Source organism: Diceros bicornis, chromosome 20 (genome assembly GCF_020826845.1).
Source record: "Diceros bicornis minor isolate mBicDic1 chromosome 20, mDicBic1.mat.cur, whole genome shotgun sequence".
Classification (NCBI taxonomy): Eukaryota; Metazoa; Chordata; class Mammalia; order Perissodactyla; family Rhinocerotidae; genus Diceros; species Diceros bicornis.
In genome coordinates, this window is record NC_080759.1 from 5,662,027 (window position 1) to 5,688,328 (window position 26,302).

Genomic DNA, 26,302 nt, shown 5'->3' on the forward strand with positions numbered 1-26,302 from the left:
CGATTGAATTCTACAATTTAAGTGGGTGAATTGTATAGTGTGCGAACTCGATCTCAATGAAGCCGTTATCAATTTTTTAATCAAAAAAAGAAAAATGCTACTTGGACTCAGATGTCACCTCATCCAAGAGCCCTCCCTGCTAAAATAAACCCTCCGATTTATCCTCTTTCCTCTTTGTTTTTCTTCACAGCCTGACATCGTGAGGTGTTTCTGGTTCTTTCCTTTTCCACCGCCAGTCTCCCCTCCAAGATCACCTCTTTTTTCCTGAGGAAATTGCTAAGCCCGAGGCCCCTCAAACGTGGGGACCGCACCTTGATCAGTTCCAGCGGCCCACTCCGACCCCATGCTGCTCCAGGATCTGTACTGGAGGCCAGCGGATGGGGCTTGGATCTCTGCTACTACGAACCACAAATCAGACCCCCAGGATAATCATAAGCAGCATTCCAGCGCCTCATGAATGTTAGCGCTTGTTGTTGTTTTTTGTTTTTGTTTTTGTTTTTTGAGGAAGATTGGCCCTGCGCTAATATCTGTTGCCAATCTTCCTCTTTTTTCCTTTTTCTCCCCAAAGCCCCAGTACATAGTTGTGTGCCATAGTTGAAGAGCTGTAGCTCTTCTTTGTGGGACGCCTCCGCAGCATGGCTGGACCAGCGGAGAGTAGGTCAGCGCCCCGATCCCGAACCAGCGAACCCCGGGCCGCGGCGCCGAAGCGGAGCCCGCGACCGTAAGCGCTGCGCCTCGGGGCCGGCCCCTGAGCGCTTGTTGATTGTTGATTGCTCTGCGCCTGGCGTTTTATATCGGTCATCTCATCTCATTATCGTAACATTTCTAGGGGAAAACACTAGTATTATTCTCATTCTACAGATAACTCTCAGGTGTGTGGCCCGAGACCTCTGTAACACACCTCCAGGGCAGAAGAGGCCTCGAGAGGGTAGAAGTGCCGCCAGCGCATCACAAACACCGCGGCCACCCGAAGTCCGGTTCTATGCAAAAACATCTGGCAGAAGAAGAACGTTCGAACCTGCCACCGAGATCCCCTTGAGTGCCTACGACTCCCGGCGTGCCCCGCGCGCCGACGCTCCTTTAAGGCCGCGGCGGAACAGGCGGGCCTAGCCGCGCTGCCTCTTGGGAGTAGTAGTCCCGCCGCGAAGGTTGTGAGAGGTTGGTGGATCCGGAGCCAATGAAGAAGCAGATCTTGTTGAGCGTGGGGTCGAGAAGCCAATGGGCGCGCGGCTTCGGGAGGGGGACTTCCGGCAGAGAAGTCTTGCTGAGCGGCTGCGCGAGGGCGGCCACTTCCTTTTGTGGGTGGCGGCGAGTGTGGAGAGAGCGACATGAAGGCGTCCGGCACGGTATGGCCGGCGCGGCGGGGCCGGGGACCGGGAGACGCGGTGCAGACCCAATGGGAGGCCCCGGGAGGTTGGCGCGGGCCGCGTCGGAGGGTTGCGCTTCCAGCTGGGTCCCGCGCGGCCGGGCGCCGCCGCCCCAGGTGTAGCCAACATGGCGGCCACTGCGGGCGCCGCGTGGGAAGGCGGGCGCGTGGCCCTGCCGCCGCGGGGATCGCGGGGGCCGAGGAGGCCGGGCCTCCTTTCCAGGGCGAGGGACGCATTGCGCGGCGTGGAGGCTCGCGCCACGAGACCTTGTCGAGCATCCGAGCCTGTTTCCCCGTTTGCAAAGCGGACCGGGGTGGGGGCGGCAGTAGTATTCCTTTTCTCTCCGTATGGTTGTGAGAAGTAGAAAAAGTATAAACCCGAGCCGACACGGGGAATGCGAGCCTTGTTTTTGGCAAGCGCTGGGCAAAACCAGAGGGCGTTATGGCGCACAGATGGGAGAGCAGGCCCTGGAGAGAAGCAGGGAGAGTGGGTCCTGTGCAGCTCGCCAGCCTCTTTCCACCTGGGAAAGAGGCCGATGAGTCAGGTGGAGAGGTGGAGGCAGGACACAAGTTTGCGGTATTGGAGGCTGTTTTCTACAGAAGTTAGTTGGAGGGTGGCGAGTCGTCGACGGAGGTGACTCCTTGCTACTGTCTCAGGGCTTGGACCGGGCAGATGTGCTCACTTTTGCGTCTGTGTAAACGGGAGCTTGCGCTTGGGAGTGCAGACCCCTTGGACTGCCCCTGGGAACACTGAGGCAGCTCAAGTCGCATGGCAGCAGTCCAGGGAGACCAGGGCTGGGGAGGGAACTGGATTCTTGTCCTGGTTTTGCCTGGGGTGGGCTGTGAGATCTTGGGCTGGTCACTGTCTCCAGACCCTAGAGTGAAAGAGGATGTTGGCAAAAGGTCGTGAGCGGCAGATGTCGTGGAGGAGGGAGGCTGCCTGACTCTTCAGGGCTTGAGGCTGCAGGTCTAGGCGGCAGCTTTTCTCACGAGTAAAAAGAGAAAGGGAAGGACGGTGGGGTTGACAGCCCCGCCCAGCTTTCCTGAGCTGGGCAAAGGGTGCCCGGGCATTTCTGTTAGTCCTTCCTGTCCTCACTCCCTTTCATGGAGAAGGCCCAGGCAGGGGCATGACCCACAGTCACCCAGATTGCACACGGAGTTCCTGAGATGGGACCCTCCCTTCTCAACGCCCTGATGCACTTGTCACCAGCCCCGGGGTGCTGGCCCCACCTCACCTCTGTTTCTGTTTCAGCTGCGAGAGTACAAGGTGGTGGGGCGCTGCCTGCCCACCCCCAAGTGCCGCACGCCGCCGCTCTACCGCATGCGCATCTTCGCGCCTAACCATGTCGTCGCCAAGTCTCGCTTCTGGTATTTTGTGTCTCAGCTGAAGAAGATGAAGAAGTCTTCGGGGGAGATTGTCTACTGCGGGCAGGTACAGGATGTCTGAGATGAGGTGGGGTCCGGCGTGGATTTACACCTTCCCGTGGGGCATCCCTCACCCCATGGAGTTCCAGACTTAACGGCTCCTGGTGCTGTTTAGGCCCCGGGCAGCCGGCACCCCTCCTGGGCTTCCCCAGTAAAGTGGGGAGGGGTGCTGTTACCTGGCCACATCTGCTTTGATGGGCCCTGGGCTCTGCACCAGGAGTCGTTCTGGGAGGGTCTGGAGCTGGGTCGGGGCCGGGCTGTCTGCGTCCTTTGCTGTCACTGTGGATTTCTCTCAGACAGCAGGTTCTTCCGGATGCCTGAGGTTCGGAGACTGGGAACCCGGCACGAGAGAGGCCTGGGCCTGGGCTGGCCTGGCCTCAGAGCGCCGGGGGTAGGGGCCGGTGGAAGTCCGCTTGCTGCTCTCGCCGCAGCCGCTCTCCTTTCTCTGGCAGGTGTTTGAGAAATCCCCGCTGCGGGTGAAGAACTTCGGCATCTGGCTGCGCTACGACTCCCGCAGCGGCACTCACAACATGTACCGGGAGTACCGGGACCTGACCACCGCGGGCGCTGTCACCCAGTGCTGTAAGCCACTGCCCCTGGCCCGCTCCCTTGAGTAGACTTGCGTCGCAGGCATCTTCGGCCTGGTGTGACACACACGCCACAGACTGAGGCGGGACAAATGCAGGAGGCTTCCGGGGGTGGTGACATGGGGCTCAGGAGGGGTGTTTGCTTAGAGGGCAGGGGCAGCAGAGAGGAGGCTGCAGGCACTCAACGCCTTTGTCTGGAACCTGGCAGCAGCAGGTGGACCTTGGGGATTGGAGGGTGGGGGTCTCGAGTCCTTCCCGAGCAGGCTCACTCACCCACCACACCCAATTCTGGAACCTCCCTCTCCGGGTCAGCCCTGCAGGTAGTACAGCACCCACCCAGACCCTCGTCCGGCCGCTGTCTGGTGCTGATAGCCCTGGGTGCTCCCAGAGCGGGGCGCCTGCCCGAGCCGAAACCCAAGCACCTAAACCCAAGAACTGCTGTTGCTTGTAGCAGTGGTTTAAACAGAGGTGCTAACAGCAAGCGGATCTCGTCGCCTTTGGGGGGCTGTGGCCGTGCCCCTCAAAGTGAATTTGGAGGTTCTACACCCCTGGTGGCCAGAGGCTGTGGCCATCCAGTCCCCAAGTTGGGGCCCCTCGGGCACGTGATGGGAATTTTGGGGAATGCCCAGACCCCAGAGTACACGGTCATGCCACCCCCTCCCTCTGCCTGCAGACCGAGACATGGGCGCCCGGCACCGCGCCCGGGCCCACTCGATCCAGATCATGAAGGTGGAGGAGATTGCGGCCAGCAAGTGCCGCCGACCGGCAGTCAAGCAGTTCCACGTGAGTGCCCTGGGGGCCGTGCTGGGGGTCTGGGCTGAGGGGGCTCCCCCGGAACGCTAAGCTGGCCTGGCTGCCCCCCAAGCCTTGGGAGACACAGAGGCAGCAGGTCTGACGCAGGAGCCTGGGCGGGGAGGGGAGGCCGCGCCTCGGTGAGCCCCGGAGGACAAGGTGAGAGGTTTCCTTCCCCGCACTCTGCTCCCTCTTATAGGACTCCAGGATCAAGTTCCCGCTGCCCCACCGGGTCCTGCGTCGCCAGCACAAGCCACGCTTCACAACCAAGAGGCCCAACACCTTCTTCTAGAGGGGGGAGCCCTCCCCGACCCCCAGGTCTGCCCAAATAAACTTTTTGGGAAAACCGGGGTGTTCAGACACACCTGTTTTTTTTTTTTTACATGTTCTACAGAATTCCACAGGGCACAGCTGAGCTGTGAGTTCTTGGCTCAGGGAGGGGTCCTCTCCTGGGCTGGGACCTGGACTCCTCCCTCTCCACGGCCCCCCCCCCCCCCCCCCCCCGGCAGTGGCGAGGGCCCCAGCCCTGAGCGCTCTCCAGCCCGCTCAGCTCCTGGGGCTCCGTGCGGTGAGGCTTTCATGGGCAGGGCTTGGAGCCAGAAGGCTCAGTTTTCAGAGCCATCAGGCAGCCCACTGCTGTGAGCTTTGGGGTGTGCTGCAGGCCACAGGTTTGGCCCCCAGATCTGTCCTGCTTGCCTTGTTAGACCCAGGCCTCAGCTTGGTGCATTGCTGCTGGTGGGGCGATGAGGCAGGCAGACCCTGGGGCATCAGGGTGATGGGGTTGGGTTGTTCCACTTGGGGCTCCCCCCTGGAACCCACGTTCTTGGTTCCTAGAGCCTCAGAGCCACAGGCACCCAGGAGGGCCCGGGCCTGCTGGGCTGGAAGGAGGCCCCTTGAATGGCATGGCCCTAATCCTGCTGGAGAGATCCAGGGCTCTAGGGGGTGGCCTCCTCCAGGGAACCACTTAAGCCCTGGGGAATTCCAGGCATGAAGCTAATCCCATCCCGGGGGGTGACCGGCCGAGGCCCAGCCGGGAGCTGAGACCTTGGCAGTGCTTGTCCTTGGCATGTCGCCGTGGGCAGCCCTGACCCTCTGAGCCTGGGTGTCCTTGTGAGAAGGTCAGGGCTCCAACCACGCTGACTCAGTTGACTACTTGAGGAGTCCCCAGCATGCAGGTGCTGGGAGCACCGGTCACTCAGGACCTGCCTTGTGTTCCAGAGAGCCAGCTTGGGCTTGGGAAGAAGCTGAGGCACAAAAAGGCACTGTGGGCTGGGGGTCGGTCGGGGACACAGCCAGGTCTGGAGTGTCCCAGGCAAAGGCACAGCCTCCCTTCTCCCACCTGTGGGGGCTGAGTCAGCATGATCAGCCTGAGTGGTTTCCAGAAAACCAAGTCACTTCAGACCCCACCTGTGCTTGGAGAGGTGCCAGATGCCTGGGGCAGGGCTCGGGCAGGGCCAGTGTTTGTCTCAGGAAGGACAGGCCTGAGGACAGGCTGGCTGCCTGGGCCTTGCTGGCTGCTGTGCCTGCTGTTAAACAGCCGCCCCTTCCCACCCCCGGGCCTTTGCACCTGCTGAGCGGGCTTCCTGGACTGCTCTCCACAGGTCACTGGGTTGGCTTCACTCAAGTTTGTAAAGCATAACTCTATTCATGTGACTTGATTGGTTTTCTGTCCCCCACCAGACTGAGTCTGAGAGGGCTGGACTATACACGACCCTCACTGTCTCCAGGAGAGGTTCAGGGAGTCTGGAGCCGAGAAAAGGGTGGTGATGGCCAGTGCAGATCCCTCTCAGAGTCTGCTGCGGCGGGTTGATGATGCAGACTCCTGGACCAAGGCTGTGATTTTGATGTTCCCCGGATGCCCTCTGGACATGGAACGACTTGACTCTCCCAGCAGCCTTGAATCAGGGGCTTGTTTTCCTCCAGCCGTGATGACACTGGGTTACCAAACGCTGACACCTGAAAAAATCCCACTTTAGTGTTTTAATTTGCTTTTCTTTCTGATGGAGGCACTTCCCTGGTTTAAAAATCATTTGTGGGCCGGCCCCGGGGCTTAGCGGTTAAGTGCAGGCGCTCCACTATTGGCGGCCCGGGTTCAGATCCAGGCGCGCACCAACACACCGCTTCTCTGGCCATGCTGAGGCCGCGTCCCACATACAGCAACTAGAAGGATGTGCAGCTGTGACATACAACTATCTACTGGGGCTTTGGGGGAAAAAAAAAAAAAAGAATCGTGTAAGAACTTGGCTCATTTCTCACTGGTTGCTGGTCATTTTTGTTTTGTAAAAGCTCTTTAGTTGGGCTAAAGCCTGAAAATCCCCTTGTATGTTGCAAGTTCTTTTTTTCCAGGGCCCTTTTTGATGTTTAAGGTATATTTGACGGGGGCCATGCTAAAATTTTTGCTTACTCAGTTTCATTAATCTTCTGTGATTTTTGGCAGAAACTCCTAATTGCCCTCAAATACTCTTTTTCCCTCCTCAGTAAAAGGATCTCCATATCTAGATGCCACCCAAAAAAGAAAGTTTCCCAGTCGCCCTTTTGGTTAGGGGCGGCCATGTGATAGTCACTTGTGCCATTTCCAGCAGATGCCCATCCGGCTGGAACATAGGCGTAATGGCCAGTGCTCAGGCAGCCAGCTTTGGCCATAGAGAAGCCACACACTGAGCAACAAGGTGCAAGGAGCTCGGGTACCTGACCTGTATCTGTAGAACTTGAGGGTGAAGGAGACCCCAGGCCTGCTTAGGCTATGATCTGGAACTCCTGATGGCCTGGAGGTGGGCCCTGATGGCTGTGCCTGGGGCAAGTCAGGGCCACTTAGAGCCTTAGTCTCTTCCTGTGTAAAGTGGGGGTGGGGGCTTCAGATGCGGGAGTGGTTGCGAGTCCAGGCGGCTCACGTGGGAGGTTGCTTCACCAGGAACGTGGGAGGCCGGGGCCCCACAAAGGCACAGCATGGACTCCCGTCCCCACCTCAGGCTCCACCAGGTCCTCATTACAGCCTGGGAACCAGTTGGGGGGCTCCGCCCCAACCAGCTGAGGGGTGGGGTCAGCCGTCTTGTTTAGGGGGCCTTGAACCAAGGAAGAGCGAGCCCCCAGCTCCCTAACCAACTGTTGCCCCCTGTCCTGCTGGCTCCTCATCCTCTTGGGTTCCCTGCAGCCCCTCTGCTGTGTAACCACCCACCGGGCAGTTCCCCACAGACCCTGCGCAGAGGGGCGTCAGGAGGGGGCTGGGGTGAGGACCACTGAGCTGAGTCCTCCCGCTCCAGAGGAAGCTGAGGCGCCAGGACCCACACTGGCAAAGGCCCAGAGCCAGGACGAAACGGGCGCTTCAAGTGGGGCTGTGAGGCGGCCGGCTGTGTAGACCGCTGACTCCTCTCCGGGAGAGGGACAGGTCCTGTGCCGGCTCACCCAGCCAGCCCGAGGGTGACGAGGGCAGGAATGGGGAAGTCGCATGTCCCTGGCAGACCTCTCCCACCTCCTCGGGTGCGGGGCACCCCCAGGTCCCGTCCCTGGGCTTGCCCAGGTGCCAGGTGTCGTGCCGTGGCGGGGCGGGGAGCCGCTGCTGCCCGCACTGCGCCTGAGTCAGGACCGTGGGGGCGAGGGCGGGTGCCGAGACCAGATCTGGCTCCTGGAACAGACCGAGCGCCCCAGTCGCAGCATCAACTGCACCTGGAGTGGTCGAGGTGGGTGTCTCTTAAATGCGGGGTAGAAGTTCAAGGCCAGACACCCAGCAGGTCGTGCTGGGGCCACAGGACCTCACAGCCTCTCACCCCTGCCCTTGCCTGTCTCCAGGGAGACCCAGGGGCACTGGGGTGCCCAGCCCGCGGGCAGGGGTCAGAGCAGCAGATACCCACGCAGCCCTGGACATCCCTGCCCCTTCTGCTCACACTGCTGCCAGGCCTTCAGGGGGGGCTCTGCTCCTCTCCCCGCCGATGACGATAGATGGGGGTCTTTCCAACTCATATCCTGGGGTCCTGCCTGCCCCCTCCCCGTTCCGGGATGGGCATTGTACACTCAGGGAAGGTGTGACTGCTGCTCCCCCACCCTGCCCCCTGCCCCCTGCCCCCTCCACGCTTCCTCCTCCTCAGCCCCTGCAGGGCTCCTAGTTCTGGGTCTCCTCTTGTGTTCTGGTTTTCCAGAACATGTTCCAAATCCACCCGTTTCTCCCCACCCCACAGCCCCCCCTTGGGCATGGCAGGCTTTTCACAACCTAGAAATCTCATTAGGTCCCTCATTTGGTCCAAACTCTCCAGTGGCCCCGCAGCACCCTCAGAATAAAATCTACACCCCTCCCCAAGGCTCAAGGGCCCTTGTGGCCCTTCCTGTCCTCACTTACCCTTTCGCCCTTCTGCTCCTTCCCACCCCAGGGCCTTTGCACTAGTGGTTCCCCTGCCTGAAGCACCCTTCCCCAGCTCTCTCCAGGCCCAGCTCATTCTCTGCCTGCAGGTCTCCACTCACCTCCTCAGAGGTCCCCTTTCAGAGGTCCCCCATAAAAGCGGTCCCCAGGCTGTCTCCATCTCTGACCTTGCTTCACTCTTGTCATCCATTGGCTTCATTCATCTGCTGGCTTGGTCAGTGCGGTGAGCCCCCGTGAGCCTGTGCGAGAGGTGGGTCCACCTGGACTCTGCTGTGTCCCCAGCACGTGGCCCAGGGCCCTGCACGCAGTAGGCACTAGATGAACTGGCCTCAGCCCAGGCGTCAGTCTGCAGCCTGGACCCCCCTCCCCCATGGTGGGGAAAGGGGAGCTGGCAGGGGATGGTACCGCCTCCCAGAACCTGCCCCGGTGAGACAGGGCTGGTTTGTGGGTTTGCACAATTCGCATATATTTGCACGGCTTTGCGGGAAGGGATCCTGGCCGGGGTTTCCCCTTTCCCACCATGTTTTCCAGGGGTACACAGAGCGGCAGGTGTCCTCCCCACCCTCTGGGGCGGGCGGAGGGTGCGTGCCAGCAGGCAGCAGATGCCCGTGTGGCAGCCGCGGTGTTGCAGCCCCAGGGGAGGGGCAGGCCCGCCCCACACAACGCGGGGAGAGGGAGAGAGAAGACAGTCCCGGGGGACACCTGCGGATGCATGGGGGACGCTGGGCCCGGCTGGAGAGGCTCGTGTAGGCCAGAGGACGCCGCCAGGGGGTGGCAGAGTCTGGGGAGGACTCCAGTCTCCTCCCATGTAACCTGGCGGATTCTTAGATCTCCCCCCTTGTGGAGGAAGGAGCCTGGCTTTTGAAGGCTGAGCCAGGACTCCAAGCCAGAAGTCAGAGCTCTAGAGGCCGTGGTCCCTCTGGGTTCACTAAGGGAGAGCCCCAAGATGACAGTGTCTGGGTCACTTGATGGCATGACCTCAGGCAAAGGACTTCCCCTCCCTGGCCCTCAGTCTCCTCATTTGTGCGATAGGGACATGCAGACACCACCCCCAGGTGGTCACGGGTCTCCATTTATTCGGGTGTGTGGCCACTGACAGCCCCTCCCTGACCGCCATTATACACGGATTGCTGGCACAGGGCTGGAACTCAGCGCGTGTTTGAGGAAGGAACCGACAAATGAACGCGGTGCCAACTCTGTGCCGGGCTTCTGTTATGCAGGCTCAGTGTATCCCCTGAGGCAGTGGCTGTTTTGTCCCTATGTACAGATGGGAAAACTGAGGCCCAGAGAAAAGCAAAGACTTCCTCAAGTATGTTCACACTCAGGGCTTAACCCCGATGGTTCCCACTCAGCTTGGCCTGAGGGCGGCGATGCCCTCACGACAGGCTCTAGAGAAAAGGTGGGTCCCGGTGCCAGTCGGGGGAGGGGTTCACGCAGAGCTCGTTTTCCTCATGGGACCACGAACTCCTGAAAGTGCCCCCAGTCCTGTGGGAGAGGGAGCTCTCTGTAGCTCAAGGTACAAAAGCAGGATTTGAATGCTTAAGTCACTGCTCCCAGCTGTGTGGCCTCGGGTGAGTGACATGCCATCTCTGAACCTCAGTTTCTCCACCTGTCAATGGGAGACACTAACGGCCCGTGGTCAGGGGAAAGTGTCCCAGGAAGCAAGGGGGCATTTGGAGCCTCCCCGCCCCCACCCCAGCAGCCACCCACGTGGCCTGTCCCGGCCTGCCTGACCCAGTCCCGGGCAGAAAGGGTGCGGGTCCCGCCCGCTCCAAGTCTGGAGGCGGGGCTTCGCTGACCCGGGAGCGCAATAAATCCGCAGCCCGCCGCCGCGAACGGCCCCACTGAGCCCCACCGAGACCTCCAGCTGTCGGCGCTGAGCACAGCTCGCGGGGGACGGACAGACGGCCGGCCGGGCGGGGGACACAGGGCGCACGGGGCCGCCGGACTGAGTGGGAGACAGACAGCCGGAGAGGCAGACGCGTAGACGAAGAGGAGGGACAGTGGGCGGACGACCGCTGCAAGGACCCGCAGATTCCTCGCGCGGGAGCCCCGGCCCGAGCCCTCTCGCTGCCTCCCGCAGGGGACCGAAGCGGACAGCGTGGGCCTCGCTGCGGGGGCCGAGCATCCTCCCACCTCCCCGCAGCTGTGCCTCCTGGGCTGCTGCCAGCCTCCCTCAGCTGGGCACGCGGGGCGGCTGGAAGGGCCGGGGACGCGCTTGGCGCCCGCACCCACCCCCATGGGCGCCACCGAGGCAGGGGCGCGGGCCACGTTCGGAGCCTGGGACTACGGGGTCTTCGCCCTCATGCTGCTGGTGTCCACGGGCATCGGGCTGTGGGTGGGGCTGGCGCGGGGCGGGCAGCGCAGCGCCGAGGACTTCTTCACGGGGGGCCGGCGCCTGGCGGCGCTGCCCGTCGGCCTCTCGCTGTCCGCCAGCTTCATGTCGGCCGTGCAGGTGCTGGGCGTGCCGGCCGAGGCCTACCGCTACGGCCTCAAGTTCCTCTGGATGTGCCTGGGCCAGCTGCTCAACTCCCTGCTCACCGCCGCCTTCTTCCTGCCCGTCTTCTACCGCCTGGGCCTCACCAGCACCTACCAGGTACCGGGCAGAGGCCCTGCCCGGCTGCGAACGCAGGGTAGCCGCGGGGTCGCCCGGGGCCGGCCGCGCTGTGCAGCGGCCGCAGGCGGGCTCCTCGGTGCTCTCCTCGGGGCCGCAGGCGGGCAGGTGGGGCGGGTTCCGGGAAGAAGCCGCGGGCGTTGGGGCGAGGGGCAGGAAGGAGGAAGAGGAGCCGGCGTCCTGGCTGTCTTGGGTGGAAGCCCCGGGGGGCGGGGCCCTCACGGGCGGACGGGCACACGCCTGCCCCCCACGTGCCTGGGCGTGCGCACGCGCCAGTGCTCCGCGGACGGCCGGCTCGGAGCTCGAAACCCGCTTCCCCGATTCCTCCTACTTTCGGCAAGGGGCGTGCCTCTCTGCTCGGGTTTCCCAAATGTCAGACCCGGCTAGTTACAGACCTCCCTCCAGGGCAGTGAGTAAAGGGATTAAAATTTTGACCAGTGTATTGTGTGTTGTGATACAGTAGGCGCCCAGTAACAGCTGGCCACAGGCACTGTCTGCATCGTGCCCACGTGGACAGTCCGAGTACTTAGACCGCCGGCCGCCACGGGGGCCGATCAGCCCCCGAGTGCGGGGAGGGGGCGACATGTGCACACTCGATGGATCGGTCCTCCCGGGCACACGCCGTGTGCACAGGCGCGGGGATGGCGCGTGTGCATGGGTGTGTGCGGACAGGTCGGAGTGGGCGCTCGGCCGGGCCCCCACGGGCAAGAATGCGGAGAGCGCAGGTGGCCGCTGGAGGGAGGGCAGAAGCGAAGAGGGCGGGTGAAGGACCCCAGAGGCCTCGAGCCCCTGGGTAGAACCTGTCCCGGTGACCACGAGCCCTCGGCTCCTCTTTGCAGTACCTGGAGCTGCGCTTCAGCCGCGCCGTGCGGCTCTGCGGGACCCTGCAGTACCTGGTGGCCACAGTGAGTGCCCTCGCCAGCAGGGTCCCGCCTTCGACGGCCCCGCCCCATGGCCCCGCCCACGCCGCTGGCCACGCCCCCTGCGGCCCTGTCTATGGGTTTGCCCCCCAGGCCTCTCCTATTCGCCCGACCTGGCCCCGCCCCCACGCAGCCTGGCCCCGCCCATCCTCTCCCTCCTCTACCCCAACCACCCTCCAGCCCCATCTCCCGAGCCCCTTCTCGCCGACACCACCACCGCCACTACCCTCCCCCGCCCTGCCTCACTGCCCCGCCGTCTACCTGCAGATGCTGTACACTGGCATCGTGATCTACGCCCCCGCGCTCATCCTGAACCAAGGTTGACTCTGGGAGACCCGGGGAGGTGACCGGGAGGGGCAAAGGCTAGAGACCGGACCGAGGAGTGGGGAGGAGCCGCCCCCGGAGAGTTGGGAAGGAAGAACCCTCCTGGAGCGAGGAGGGCCCAGGACACTGGGGGCCAAGCTTACACCCGCCCAGCAGCCTAATAGGGGGTCTCCTTGCCCAGTGACCGGGCTGGACATCTGGGCGTCGCTCCTTTCCACCGGAGCCATCTGCACCTTCTACACGACTGTGGTGAGTCCCCCCACCCGACGTGGGGGCTCCATGCTCACCGAGAGGGGGAGACCCTGCACTGCTCTGTCCACCTTCCCTTCCTCCCCAGGAAGCCTGTGTCCCAGCTGGCCTGTTTCCTCATGTTTATAATGGAAGGGGATGTGAAAGGTTTACTGCTGAGAGTCCAGGGTTAAGCTAGTTTCAGGCATGGCTGGATCCAGGGGCTACAACAGCATCCTCTGGGTCCCTTTGCCATCTCTAGGGGCCCCATCAGCTCCAGGCTTCCACCCCTTTGGGCTTCCTTCCAGCAGAAAGTGAGTTCCTATTTCAGGCTGGCTAATGTCCCAGGAAGGCTGTTTGACTGGCTCTGGTCTTGTGTGCAGGATGAGCCATTCACAGAAGTTTGGGGGGCTGGGAAGTTCTGGCTGGCTATTCCTGGATCTGGGAGCGGAGCTGGCCTCACCTGAATGGCCTACGGGGGGGGGGGGGAGCTTCTCCAAAGGAAAATCCAGGGGCTGCCATGGAGGCTGGAGGGTAAAAACAATAGCTAATAACAACAGTAGTGGCAGCCAGCACTCACTCCCTCACTGAACATGTGTGTGTGCCAGGTGCTGTGCCAAGGCTTTTTCTCACAACAACACCCATAGGGAGTACCATTATTAACCCCATTTTACAGAGGAGGAAACAGGCAGACAGGGGCATCTGACCAGCCAGGTCCCCGTGTGACCCCCTCCCTCTCTCTGTCACATCTTGCAGGGCGGCATGAAGGCTGTCATCTGGACCGACGTGTTCCAGGTCGTGGTGATGCTGGCTGGCTTCTGGGTTGTCCTGGCCCAGGGGACCATGCTCGTGGGCGGGCCTAGGCACATGCTCAGGCTGGCCCAGAACCACTCCCGGATCAATCTGATGGAGTGAGTGGAAATGTAGAGGAGGATACTGCAAAATGACAGGGCTGGCATCCCTCTGCCCTGGGAGAAGCCAGCTGATGTCTCCTGCTGCTCCCCTCCCCAGACTCCCCACAGAGAGAACCCTGGCTCCCCCTCTCTGTACTTCCCTAGGCCCCATTCCTCCATCGGGCCCAGACCTCCGCACCACCCCATCCCCCAGCCCAGACTGGGGACTGAAGGCTCTCTGAGGTTCCAGCTGGTCACAGAAAAAATGGTTTTGGAATGCATACATGGAAGACTCAGTAAACAAATAAATGAATTTTCAATCTGGCAAACTCCTACTCACACTTCAAAACCCACCCCAAATGTCCCCTTAAGGCCCATGAGGTCCAGAATGGCCATCTGGGTCCTGGGGAGGGTGAAGTCAGTGTGGCATCCCCACATGCCTGACATGCTCTGCCCTCATCTAGCTTTGACCTGGACCCTCGGAGTCGTTACACATTCTGGACTTTTGTGGTGGGCGGCACATTGGTGTGGCTCTCGATGTATGGTGTGAACCAGGCACAGGTGCAGCGCTATGTGGCCTGCCGCACAGAGAAGCAGGCCAAGCTGTGAGTGTCTAGGAGGGTCGGGGGGCCCCTGGGATGTGCTGCCCCTCCCCAGCCTGAGGCTGCCCCTCCCCCAGGGCTCTGCTCATCAACCAGCTGGGCCTGTTCCTGATCGTGTCCAGCGCCGCTGGCTGTGGTATCGTCATGTTCACCTTCTACCTCGACTGCGACCCTCTGCTCACAGGGCGGATCTCCGCCCCGGACCAGGTGAGTCCGGCCCAGCTCCTGGCCACTCCCACCCCACCCCGCTCTGAACCTCTGTGTGGGTGAATTCTGGGGGTGAGGGTGGAAGAGCGTTCCTAGCAGGGGGAACAGCCTGTGCAAAGGCCCAGAGGCAGCAAAGAGCTTGACTCAGAGGAGGATCCAACAGGAGTGGCCAAGATGAGGCCGGGAGGTGATGGGGAGCCGCGGGGGTGTGAGCAGGGGAGGGGCACATCCAGATCCAGAGTCAAAGACTCCCTGAGGGGTATAAGGAGGAGATGTGACCATGGTCCAGCATGAAACGATAGTGTTGATATTAGTAAGAACGACCAGCTCCCACGTCCCAAGGACCTACTCTGCCTCATGCGGTCCCCTTCACAAGAGGTATCTCATCAAATCCTTCAGCATACGCTGAGGCCAACGTTGTCATGGCCCCCACTTTACAGATGAGGAAACTGAGGCTGGAGGGCATGGGAAGCAACTGCCTGAGGTCCGCAGGCAAGTCAGGGGTGTTGCCAGGGCCAGGACCCATGCCCAGGTCACAGCGTGGCGGAGCTCTAGCCATGGGGTTCAGAGTTGGCAGAGGCTGTGCGGCCACCCCATCACTGTCCTCCCCTGGGGTCGGGTCCTGGGCTGCCTGACTGTGCAACCTCAGGACAGACTGCATGTCTCAGCTTTTCTGTCCTCGTCAGTAAAGACAGGATGACATGGGACTCTGCCTCACGGGGACCCCAGGGCTCTGTACACGGTGGCGCCGTGACAGTCCTCAGGGGCACACAGTCAATCAACAAACACACCCTCCGTGCCCACTGTGAGCCAGGCTGCACTGGGCTCCGGGGACGCACACCGTGAGGACAGACCGAAGCCCCTTCCCGGGGGCCGCTGTCCTGAAGGCCGCCCTGCTTCCCCAGTACATGCCCCTGCTGGTGCTGGACATCTTTGAGGACCTGCCCGGAGTCCCAGGCCTCTTTCTGGCCTGTGCCTATAGCGGCACCCTCAGGTGAGCGGCCCCCCCGCCCGCCCAGCCACGGCTGAACCCCTCAGGGCCTCTGTGTCCCCACCAGCCACCCCTCTGCAGGAGAGAATGTTCTGGGCACGTCCCTCATCTACAGCCCCTGCTCGGCCCCCAGCGGGCAGCTCAGGTGAACTCCAGCCGAAGGCACACCCTGGGCATAAGGACCCCAGCCAAGGGGTCTTCACCTCTTATCCCCGGGAAGGGCCACACCCGACACCCCGTTCCTTCCTCCCCCAAACAAATGTTTAGTGACCAGCTACTGTGTGGAAGGTACAGCTGTTCTAACTCTGGGGCACAGCCATACCCAGTGGTCCCCCACTCCAGCCCTCAAGGCCTCACGCTCGGGGGTGTCAAGTCCTCCCTGACTCCTGCCACACCCCTGCCCCTGCTGTGACCAGGGTCCCATGTGGCGGTTCTCTGTGCCCTGTTATTGCTCTGTAACTTAAACTTGTGTCATTCTTGCCCTGCTTCATGGGGGGCTGTGCGGTGGGGGGTAGACATCTCCACCCTTGCGGGACTCAGTCACCCACGCCTCTGCCCCTGGGCTGGGTGGGGTCCTGGCAGGTCAGATAGTATGGGCAGCTGCGGGCCTCCCCCAGCAGGTGGGCCCCAGAGGGGGTGTGGCCAGTCCCTTGGTGTGGCCTGACGACCCCCGCCCCGCCTCGTGCTCCCCAGCACCGCATCCACCAGCATCAACGCCATGGCTGCCGTCACTGTGGAGGACCTCATCAAACCTCGACTGCCGAGCCTGGCGCCCCGGAGACTCGTAGTCATCTCCAAGGGGCTCTGTGAGTTGGGGGGACCCGGGTGGGGGCCAGGGGCGCCGCTCCCTGTTGACCGCGCCGCCGCATCCGCTACAGCGCTCATCTACGGCTCCGCCTGCCTCACCGTGGCGGCCCTGTCCTCGCTGCTGGGGGGCGGCGTCCTGCAGGTGAGCCCCGCCCCGCCCCGCCCCCGCCCGTCCCCCGAGGGGCCGGCGTCGTCCGCAGCGGGCTGAGGATCAGAGGGGGCTCTCCTGTCGACGGCAGAGCTGCGTCTGTCTGATGCCACCGGGCGGCAGGTCCTTCCCGCCGCCACCTGGCTGGAGGAGGGCGGGGAGGTGGGGGCCTGGGGGCAGGAAGGGCCCGCCCTGGCTTGGAGGTGGGACAGCATTTGTCAGGACAGAGAACCGCATCTTGGCCTCCCACTTAGGGGGAGAGGGAGAGGCGGGAATCGGGAGTCCCCTCCCCTTTAGGGAAACCGAGGCACGGAGGCGTCTCGAGGCCCACAGTGGGACCTCAGGTCCTGCCTTCCCAGCGGGTAGAGGAGGCCGGAGGGCGGGACGGCTCCGCCCTCACCGCCCCCCACCCCAGGGCTCCTTCACCGTCATGGGAGTCATCAGCGGCCCCCTCCTGGGCACCTTCATCCTGGGCATGTTCCTCCCCGCCTGCAGCACGCGGGTGAGCGCGGGGCGCGGGGCGCGGGGCGCGGGGCGCGGGGCGCGGGGCGCGGGGCGCGGCTGGACGCTCGTCCCCTGACGCCGGCTCCGCCCCAGGGCGTCCTTTGCGGGCTGGCCGCCGGCCTGGCGTTCTCGCTGTGGGTGGCCGTGGGCGCCGCTCTGTACCCGCCCAGCGCGCAGTCCATGGGGGTCCTGACGTCGTCGGCCGCCGGCTGCGCCCAGCCCTCGGCCAACGCCTCCGGCCTCCCCGGCCCGCTCCTCGCCGCCAACGCCTCAGGCGAGGCCCCCAGGTGAGCGGGCTCTTCTGAGGGCGGGCGTGGCCTGAGAGGGTGTGATCAGGGAAGAGGCCCTCCAACTGAATCCCGCAGGAGAAGGAAGAGAGTGGCTTGGGAAGCGGTGAGGAAAGGGCATTCCCGGCGGAGCGAAGGGAAAGTGCAAAGGCCCCGAGGCCGGGTTCACTTTAGTGCCTATTCCAACTGTGGTGAGGTTGGAATGGATTTAATGGGAGGAGAAAGGATAGGACATGAGGTCCAGCCAGAGGAATGTGGTCTGATTCTCTTTTTGTTAAGTGAGATATAATTCACAGACCATAAAATTAACCACCTAAAAGTGGTTTTTAGTGTATTCACAAGGTTATACAACAGTCACCACTTTCTAACTCAAGAACGTTTCATCACCTTAAAAACAAGGCCCATACCCATTAGCAGTCACTCCCCACCCCCTCCCCCTGCCCAGGCACCCACTAATCCACTTTCTGTCTCTATGGATTTGCCTGTTCTGGACGTTTCATATAAATGGGATCACACACTGTGTGGCCTTTTGTGTCTGGCTTTTCTCACTCAGCATGAGGTTTCCCAGCTTCATCCACATTGTAGCATGTCAGAGCTTCATTCCTGTTTATGGCTGAGTAATATTCCATTGTGAGATGGACCACATTTTCTTCATCCGTCCTCAGTTGGTGGACATTTGGGTGGTTTACCCTTTTTGTCGATTGTTGACAGTGCTGCTGTGAACATGTGTGTACAAGTTTTGCTATGGACATATGTTTTCATTTTTCTTGGGTTTATCCTTAGAAGCAGAATTGCTGGGTCATATAATTCTATGTGTAACTTTTTGAGGACCCACCACACTGTTTTTCCACATTTTACATTCTCGCCAGCAATGTATGAGGGTTCCAATTCCTCCACATCCCCGCCAGCACTTGTTATTTTCTTTTTTTTTCATTTGAGCCATCCTAGTGGGTGTGAGGTGGTATCTGGTTGTGGTTTTGATTTGCATTTCCCTGATGACTAATGATGGTGACCGTCTTTTCATGGACTTATTGGCCATTTATATATCTTCTTTGGAGAAATGTCTGTTCAGATCTTTTGCCCATTTTTAAATTGAGCCGTTTGTCTTTTTATTTATTTAAGTACTTTATGTAATTTATGTATTATTTATATCTTTATATATTCTGGATATTAGATCCTTATCAGATGAAAGATTTGCAAAGATTTTCTCCCATTCTGTGGGTTATCTTTTCATTCTTTTGACAGTGTCCTTTGATACACAAAAATTTTTAATTTTGATGAAGTCCAGTTTATCTATGTTTTCTTTGGTTGCTTGTGCTTTTGGTGTCACATCTAAGAAACTGTTGCCAAATCCAAGGTCATAAAGATTCACACCTGTGTTTTCTCCTAAGAGTTTAATTTGGTTTGATTCTGAGGGCAATAGGGAGCCACGGCGGGTGATGAGCAGTGGCTGGAGGTGATCTGAGTTACATTTTAGTAACGCTCCCCCTGGCTGTGGGTAGAGAGTGGCTGGGGGTGGGGAGGGGATAGCAGGAGGGAAAGGAAATTGGCTACTGCACACGTCCGGGTGAGCACCCACAGAGGACTGGGCTAGGCTGTGGCAGTGGAGACGGGGAGTGGGGGGAAGTGAACGGAGTGGGACAGGCTTTTGGACTCATGCTCACCTCTCCCACCGCCAGCCTCGGAATGGAACCTGATCGACCCGCCTTAGCTGACAGTTTCTACGCCATTTCCTATCTTTATTATGGCGCCCTGGGCACACTGAGCACCGTGCTATGTGGAGCCCTCGTCAGCTGCCTGACGGGTAAGCAGGGCGTATGGCCCCTTCAGACAGAGGTCACTCTGTCCATCCCTCTGCCTCCAGGAACCACTGGGCAGGGAGAGGAGGAAGGCTCCCGTTGGCTGAGAGGCCACTGCATGGTGGACGCATCTACACCCTTTATGCTTCGTCACCTCGCACGGCTTGTCCTATTTTGCAAAGGCAGAAACTCAGGCAGCCCCCTGCCCGCCTCTCTAGTCCCTCCTCCACCCCCAAGATGGAGCCATGGCTGGAGGATGTGGGGTGGGGCTGCGAGACGCTGTCCCTGGTGCTGAAACACTTCTCCTGAGGGCCTCGGTGACTCCCTGCCCCTCCGGGAATTCTGAACCCCGCAGAGCAGTGGAAAGAGACCAAGAGAAAACAATCACCATAACAGTACCTGTTGCTGCTTCCTGGGTCTCAGACTTCACACTCACTAGGCCTTTACTGAGTCCTTCTCTGTGCCAGGCTCTATTCTAGACGCTGGGCCCATGGCAGTGAGCGGAACCACACGCTGGACCCTCTGGCCACCCACTGATCTTGTATTACAACCCCCCACTGTGTAGACGAGCAAAATGAAGCCCGGAGAGGGCAAAGGCTTGGCAGGGTCCCCCGGGGGTCACTATCGGGTCGGGGATTGGAACCGTCAGAGCTCTGCTTCCCCTCCCCAGGGTCTCCGCTTCCGCCACGCCTCACCATGGGTCCGTTTCCCTCTGCCCCTCAGGCCCCAGCAAGCGCAGTGCCCTGGCTCCCGGGCTGCTGTGGTGGGACCTCGCATGGCAGACGGCGTTGGTGGCCCCCAAGGAAGAAGTAGCCACCCTGGATGACAGCCTAGTGAAGGTCAGTCTCAGGGCGGGGCTCCCAGAGCAGGGCAGGGCGGGGTTGGTCAGTGAAGTGACTTCAGTGCTCTGGGCATGGTGTGACATGTGAGTCACCATCTTTCTCAACCTCATTACCGCCAGTGGAAAGGCTCAGGTGGGGGCTGATGCATCTTCAACACGTTTTATTATCTCCCTCAACAAGGAGTGAGCAGAATTTCATACTGTGCATTTTCATTGTATCTGTTTTTACAATTACTTCCAACCTATGGCGAGTGAAACTCGTTTGCCTTTAGGTTACTGATATAAAGTCTCTTCTGAAAATAAAATTACTTAATTCAAAAGTGAGTCAACTTAGAGAAGATCTTACATAAGAAACACGACAGGGGGTAGACGGACTTTGGCCAAAGCTGTGTGGTTGCTATGTGAATGCCCTGAGTTTGGGAAACATTGTCCCTGGGGAGCCTGATCCAGGCCTGCCCCTGCTTTGGATTCCCTGTTTCATTTCCTCATTTATTAAGCACTTGCTGTGTACCCCACCCTGCTCTGGGCTGGGGTCTGAGCCCACCATCTCACAGGAGCAGATGAAAGCTAACCTGAGAAATGAGTAGGACCTCAGCAGGTGATGAGTATTAGGAAAACAATAAAACTGGTTCCTGTGATGCGGGTGGCCTCTTGGAAGAGGTGACGTTGACAGAGCCCAGAATGAGGAGAAGGAACCAGCCGTATGGACATATAGAGGAAGGACATTCTTGTGGAGGGCACAGCAGGTGCAAAGGCCCTGGGGCCAGAACAGGCCTGACAAGGGGAGGGCTGGTGAGGGAAGGGGTTTTGCTGAAGTGTTTTAAAGCTGCTGGGGGAAACAGGCAGAGAATCAGAGAGAGGAGGGAGGCAGTCAGCATCGATGGCCTGAACTGAAGCTGACATGGGCATGGCAGAGAGAAGTGGATGAAGGTTTTGGAGGCAGAAGGGACAGGACCGGCCGATGCACTGGACAAGGGGATATTGTACAATCTTGACTAGGTCCCATCCTCACAGGCCCTCAAGTGTCCCCATCTGGGAGGTGGACTGACACAGGGCAGAAATGAGGTCTCTAATGAGGTCATTCTTCTCTCCTCCCCCCAGGGTGCTGAGGAACTGCCCCCTGGAGCCAAGAGGCCTCCAGACTTCCTGCCCACCGACGAGGACCATCTGCTCTTCCTAGGGCAGAAAGAGGTGGATGGAGCTGGCTCCTGGACCCCCGGCAGTGGACATGACAGGGGTTGTGACCTGCGAGAGACAGACCTCTGAGCCAGCCGGAGACTGGCTGCCTGGGATGGAGCCTCAGGGTGGCCCAATCCCGGGCCACGGGCCAGCAGGCTCGGCTCCGATTGGCTGGACTGTGACGTGTGCACATGAGCTGGGGACTGCATGTCCGCCTCGTGGGGAGAGGCAGACCCCACCTCCAGGAGGGCGTTTATCCGGCCCTCAGCTTCCAGCCTGCCTAGTCTTAGATGCTGCTCCCCTGCCCGCTCCCCCAAAACAAGGCCGGATTTTCTTTACCTACAATGGAAAGATGTTGGAGTCTCCTCTGGACAACATGAGAAACCCCCAAGCACAGTGTGAGGGTCTGAGAAAGACCCAGCTCTTCCCCGGGAGGTGTCGGAACCTTAGCAAACATTTTGGAGGTCCTCAGGCGTGACCCCCTGCACCCCATATCACAGGCGGGGAAACTAAGGCCAAGAGAGGAGCAGCGACTTGGCCAAGGTCACAGAGCAAACCAGAGACCCGTGGAAAGTTGGACACTAGCTCTCCCTCCTAACCCCCTTCCTGCTTTCCTCCTTGTGGTGGGCACACGTCGTGGCCTGAGACCTTGGGAGCAGAAGTGGAGGGGGGGCGGAATTAATGCTTTCAGTCTTCCTCCTGGGCCTGGACACTTTCCCCATCTCATCCAGTAAGGACTGTGAACCCACTTCACAGAGGAAGAAACCGAGGGTCAGCGAGGTTGCCCAAGGTCACACGGCTGGTCCGGTCTGGGCGGGGACCGGCCTGGGTGCTGCGTGACGCTGAGGCTCCATTGCCTTACGTCACTAGCATGCAGGGTAAGATGGGCCAGTGGGCTCGCGTCCCTGGGACCCGCTGACCCTTGGCTGGAGACTTTATCCCTTGGCTGGAAATAAACGGATTCTGAGGCTTGATGTTCTGTGCTCTCTGAAAGATCATTCTGGCCGTTGCCTCAGATCTCCTCGGTCAGATCCGAGTGCGAATCTGTGTCTCTCGCCCCAAGTCTGTGAGTGAATAAACCTGAGGGTGTAAAGTATGAGAGCGAGGCGAGCACTGCCACGTTGGGGAGCATGGTGCTGCCCTCCCGGACACAGCGTCTCCCCTCCGGATGCCCCTGAAGCATCCTCTCCTCACTGCCCTTTGCGCCTGGACCCTGCAGGCCTTCACGCTGTCCCTCACCAGCCCCTGGGGTCTCTGTGACCCTGAGAACTGGCTGTGCCTGCCTCTGCCCACACACCTGCCGTGGCTCCCATTGCCCCCAGGGGAGTGTCCCCTGCTCACCTGACAGTCGCGGCCCCTGTACTGGGTTCAACAGGGTCCTCCCAAAATTCCTGTCCACCTGGAACCATAGAATGTGACTTATTTGAAAATAGGGTCTTGGCAGGCGCACTTATTTAAATTAAGATAAGGTCATACTGCATTAGGGTGGGCCTGGAATCCAATGACCGTGTCCTTATAAGAAGAGGAGAAGGGAGCCAGCCCTGATGGTCTAGTGGTTAAAGTTCAGCACACTCACTGCTTCGGTGGCCCGGGTTCATTTCCTGGTCACTGAACCACACCACCTGTCTGTCAGTTAGCATGCCATGGTGGCAGCTCACATAGAAGAACTAGAATGACTTACAACTGGGATATACAACCATGTACTGGGGCTTTGGGGAGGAAGAAGAAAAAGAGGAAGATTGGCAACAGATGTTAGCTCAGGGCAAATCTTTCCCTGCAAAAAAGAAGAAGAGAAGAGACACAGACGCACAGGGAGAAAGCCATGAGGACACAAGCGGAGGCTGGAGTGATACATCCACAAGGGACCCCGAGGATCATTGGAGCTGCCAGAGTCGGGAGAGAGGCCTGGGAGGGCTTCTCCCTCAGAGCCGTCAGAAGTGGCACGGCCCTGCCAACCCCTTGATTTCAGACTTCTGGCCTCCAGAACTGTGAGAGAAGAAATGTCTATTGCTTTAAGCGATGGCAGCCTCAGGAAACCAATACACCCCTCCCAATCTGGCCTCTCTCCACCTCTCAGAGACCTGGTCCTCTGTGCAAGTTGTTTTGTGGAGACCTTTAGATTTAAACTTAAAAGGGACCATGACAAATTTTAAATCGATGACTGAGTAGCATGGGAAACAGACTTTCCACTGGTCAATGGTCATTGCTCAGAGCAGAGCCCAACATGGGGGTGGGAAAGGGTGGGGCAAAGCCTCTCCCCGGGTGGAACAGCTGGCCTGGCTGCTGTTGTAAAGATCCAGCCACATTGTCGCATGTATCAATTGTCCGTTCTTTTCTGTTGCTGAAGAGGATTCCACTGTGTGCATGGACCACAGTTTGTTCATCCGTTCACCGGTTAATGGGCATTTGGGTTGTGTCCATCTTTTTGGCTATTGCAAATAAAGTCACTATGAACATTCATGTACACATCTTTGTGTGGACATGTGCTTTCATTTCTCTCAGGTAAATACCTAGGAGTGAAATGGCTAGATCTACGGTAGATGTATGTTTAATTATTTAAGAAACTGCCAAACTGTTTTCCAAAGTGGTTGTCTCATTTTACATTGTCACCAACAATGTGTAAGTTCCAACTGGTCCACATCCTCGCCAGCACTTAGTATAATCTGTCCTTTTAATTTGGCCATTCTAGTGGGTGTGTGGTGGTATCTCACTGTGGTCTCTGATGACCAGTGATGTTGAGCATCCTTTCATGTGCTTGTTGCCCATCCATATATTTTATAACAAAGGTTTTTTTTTTCCCCCAAAGCCCCAGTAGACAGTTGTATGTCATAGTTGCACATCCTTCTAGTTGCTGTATGTGGGACGCGGCCTCAGCATGGCTGGAGAAGCAGTGTGTCGGTGCGCGCACAGGATCCGAACCCGGGCCGCCAGCAGCAGAGCGCGCACACTTAACCGCTAAGCCACGGGGCCGGCCCAACCCATCCATGTATTTTAGATCAAGTGTCTGTTCAAACCTTTTGCCCATTTTTTAATTGGGTTATTTATTCTCGTATTATTGTAAGAATTCTTTTTATATTCTGGATACGAGTTTTTTGTTGGCTATACGTATTGCCAGTGTTTTCTCGCAGCTTGTGTCTTGCTTCTTCAGTTGCTTAAGATTACATTTGGACCCAATTAAAAAATGGGAAAAAGATCTGAACAGATATTTTTCCCAAAGAAGATATACAGATGGCCAACAGGCACATGAAAAGATGCTCAACATCACTAATTATCAAGGAAATGCAAATCAAAACAACAATGAGATACCACCTCATGCCCATCAGAATGGCTATAATTAACAAGACAGGAAACAACATGTGTTGGAGAGGATGTGGAGAGAAGGGAACTCTCATACACTGCTGGTGGGAGTGCAAACTGATGCAGCCACTGTGGAAAACAGTATGGAGATTCCTCAAAAAGTTAAGAATAGAACTACCATATGATCCAGCTATTCCACTGCTGGGTATTTATCCAAAGAACATGAAAACACTATTTGAAAAGATATTTGCACCCCTGTGTTCATTGTATCGTTATTCACAATAGCCAAGACTTGGAAGCAACCTAAGTGCCCATTGACAGATGAATGCATAAAGAAAATGTGATATATATATACACACACACAATGGAATACTACTCAGGCATCTTTCTTTTTGCGACCACATGGATAGACCTTGAAGGCATTATGTTAAGTGAAATAAGTCAGACAGAGCAAGACAGATACCCTAAGATTTCACTCGTATGTGGAAGATAAAAAAACAAATACATAGACACAGAGAACAGATTGGTGGTTACCAGAGGCGAAGGGGGAAGGGAGGAGGGCAAAAGGGGTGAAGGAGCACATGTGTGTGGTGATGGGTGGTAATTGGTCTTTGGGTGGTAAACACGGTGTGGTCTACACAGAAATGGAAACATGGTGATGTGCACCTGCCACAGAGCAAGGGCACACTGCTCGATGTGCACAGATGCCAAGACTACAGGATTGGCTTTTGAGAGAAGAAAGAGCTTTATTGCATGGCCCACCAGCAAGGACACAGGAAGCGAAGCTCTAGTCTGACTGCCTGAATTGAGGTGGGGCCAGACTCAAAAGGAGTTGGGAGTGGGAGTGGTTATTCAAAATGCTACCTTGGGGGGATCTGGAGGGTGGAGTGTAACAGTTTTATAAGGCCGGTGTGCTACAAATCGTGGGCCCCTTGCTTCTCGTTAGGTTCCCCATTCCACTTTTTCTTCACATTGAGTTCCGTAGTGAGGGAACTTTTGGTTCCTGAGCAGTTCGGGGCTGTCTGAGGACAGAGTTTCTATCTTCTCCGCACGTTCCAGCTGTGTGACTTGCAATTTTTGCTCATCGCCCCTGCAGGACAACTTTGATTGACATTTTGTTATTGATACAATAGGACACAATAGGGCAGGTATGAATTGGTCTATGATGGTTACACACCTAAAACTTATATAATGTTATAAACCAATGTTACCATAATAAAAATAAATAAGTAAATAAAATGGTTCTCAAATGAAAAAAAAGAGACTGCTTTTGGAAGAGCAGAATTTGTAGTTTTGATTTATCAAAAATTATCAAATTTTTTCTCTTCTTTTTTGTGGCAAAATGTACACAACGTAAAATTTACCATTTTAACCATTTTTAAGTGTATAGTTCAGTGGCATTAGGTACATTCACATTTTTGTGCAACCATCACCACCATCCATCTCCAGGACTTTTTTTTTTTTTTTTTTTTTTTGTGAGGAGATCAGCCCTGAGCTAACATCCGCCAATCCTCCTCTTTTTTTGCTGAGGAAGACGGCCCTGGGCTAACATCGGTGCCCATCTTCCTCCACTTTATATGGGACGCCGCCACAGCATGGCTTACCAAGCAGTACTTCGGTGCGCGCCCGGGATCCGAACCAGCGAACCCCAGGCCGCCGCAGCGGAGCGCGCGCACTTAACCGCTTGCGCCACCGGGCCGGGCCGGCCCCCATCTCCAGGACTTTTTAATCATCTGAAATGGAAACTCTGTGCTCATAAATATACTCACTCCAGAACCCCCCTCCCCTGGCCCCTGGTAACCACCAGTCTATCTTCTTTGCCTATGAGTTTGACTACTCTAGGGACCTCATATAAGTGGAATCATACGTTGTTTTTCCTTTTGTGATTGGGTTATTTCATTTAGCACATGTCTTTAAGGTTCACCCATGCTGTAGCATGTGTCAGAGTTTCTTTTCTTTGTTTTTCTTGTGTGTGTGTGTGAGGAAGACTGGCCCTGAGCTACCATCTGTGTCCGTCTTCTTGTTTTTTTTTTTTTAATTTATTTATTTATTTATTTTCTTCCCCTAAAGCCCCAGTAGATAGTTGTATGTCATAGCTGCACATCCCTGTAGTTGCTGTATGTGGGACGCAGCCTCAGCA

The 26,302-nt window shown here is 58.1% G+C and overlaps 2 protein-coding genes and 1 non-coding gene across 5 annotated transcripts; all 3 read left to right on the forward strand.

Moving 5' to 3' along the window:
- The first annotated feature begins 1,258 nt into the window (after window positions 1-1,258).
- Window positions 1,259-4,520, forward strand: RPL18A (ribosomal protein L18a). Its single transcript, XM_058563715.1, has 5 exons — window positions 1,259-1,346; window positions 2,619-2,798; window positions 3,244-3,373; window positions 4,052-4,161; window positions 4,370-4,520. Exons 1-5 carry the CDS (start codon window positions 1,329-1,331, stop codon window positions 4,460-4,462), a joined length of 531 nt encoding a protein of 176 aa, XP_058419698.1. The 5' UTR covers window positions 1,259-1,328; the 3' UTR covers window positions 4,463-4,520.
- LOC131419339 (small nucleolar RNA SNORA68) lies at window positions 3,794-3,926 on the forward strand. Its single transcript, XR_009223193.1, has one exon. It is a non-coding gene; the product is annotated as a small nucleolar RNA SNORA68 (small nucleolar RNA).
- Window positions 4,521-10,299: 5,779 nt separating the features above from the next.
- On the forward strand, window positions 10,300-23,100 carry SLC5A5 (solute carrier family 5 member 5). 3 transcript variants are annotated; one of them, XM_058563717.1, is made up of 15 exons: window positions 10,305-11,117; window positions 11,975-12,040; window positions 12,323-12,374; window positions 12,561-12,628; window positions 13,364-13,518; window positions 13,965-14,105; window positions 14,180-14,309; window positions 15,215-15,303; window positions 15,994-16,106; window positions 16,179-16,249; window positions 16,671-16,757; window positions 16,853-17,046; window positions 18,726-18,850; window positions 19,569-19,684; window positions 20,788-23,100. In XM_058563717.1, the coding sequence occupies exons 1-15, from the start codon at window positions 10,761-10,763 to the stop codon at window positions 20,950-20,952; spliced, it is 1,929 nt and encodes a 642-aa protein (XP_058419700.1). In that variant the 5' UTR covers window positions 10,305-10,760; the 3' UTR covers window positions 20,953-23,100. The 3 variants fall into 3 exon arrangements, with proteins under 3 accessions (XP_058419701.1, XP_058419699.1, XP_058419700.1); XM_058563716.1 differs by having other exon boundaries at window positions 10,303-11,117; window positions 15,994-16,249; XM_058563718.1 differs by lacking the exon at window positions 13,965-14,105 and having other exon boundaries at window positions 10,300-11,117; window positions 15,994-16,249.
- Window positions 23,101-26,302: the final 3,202 nt, after the last annotated feature.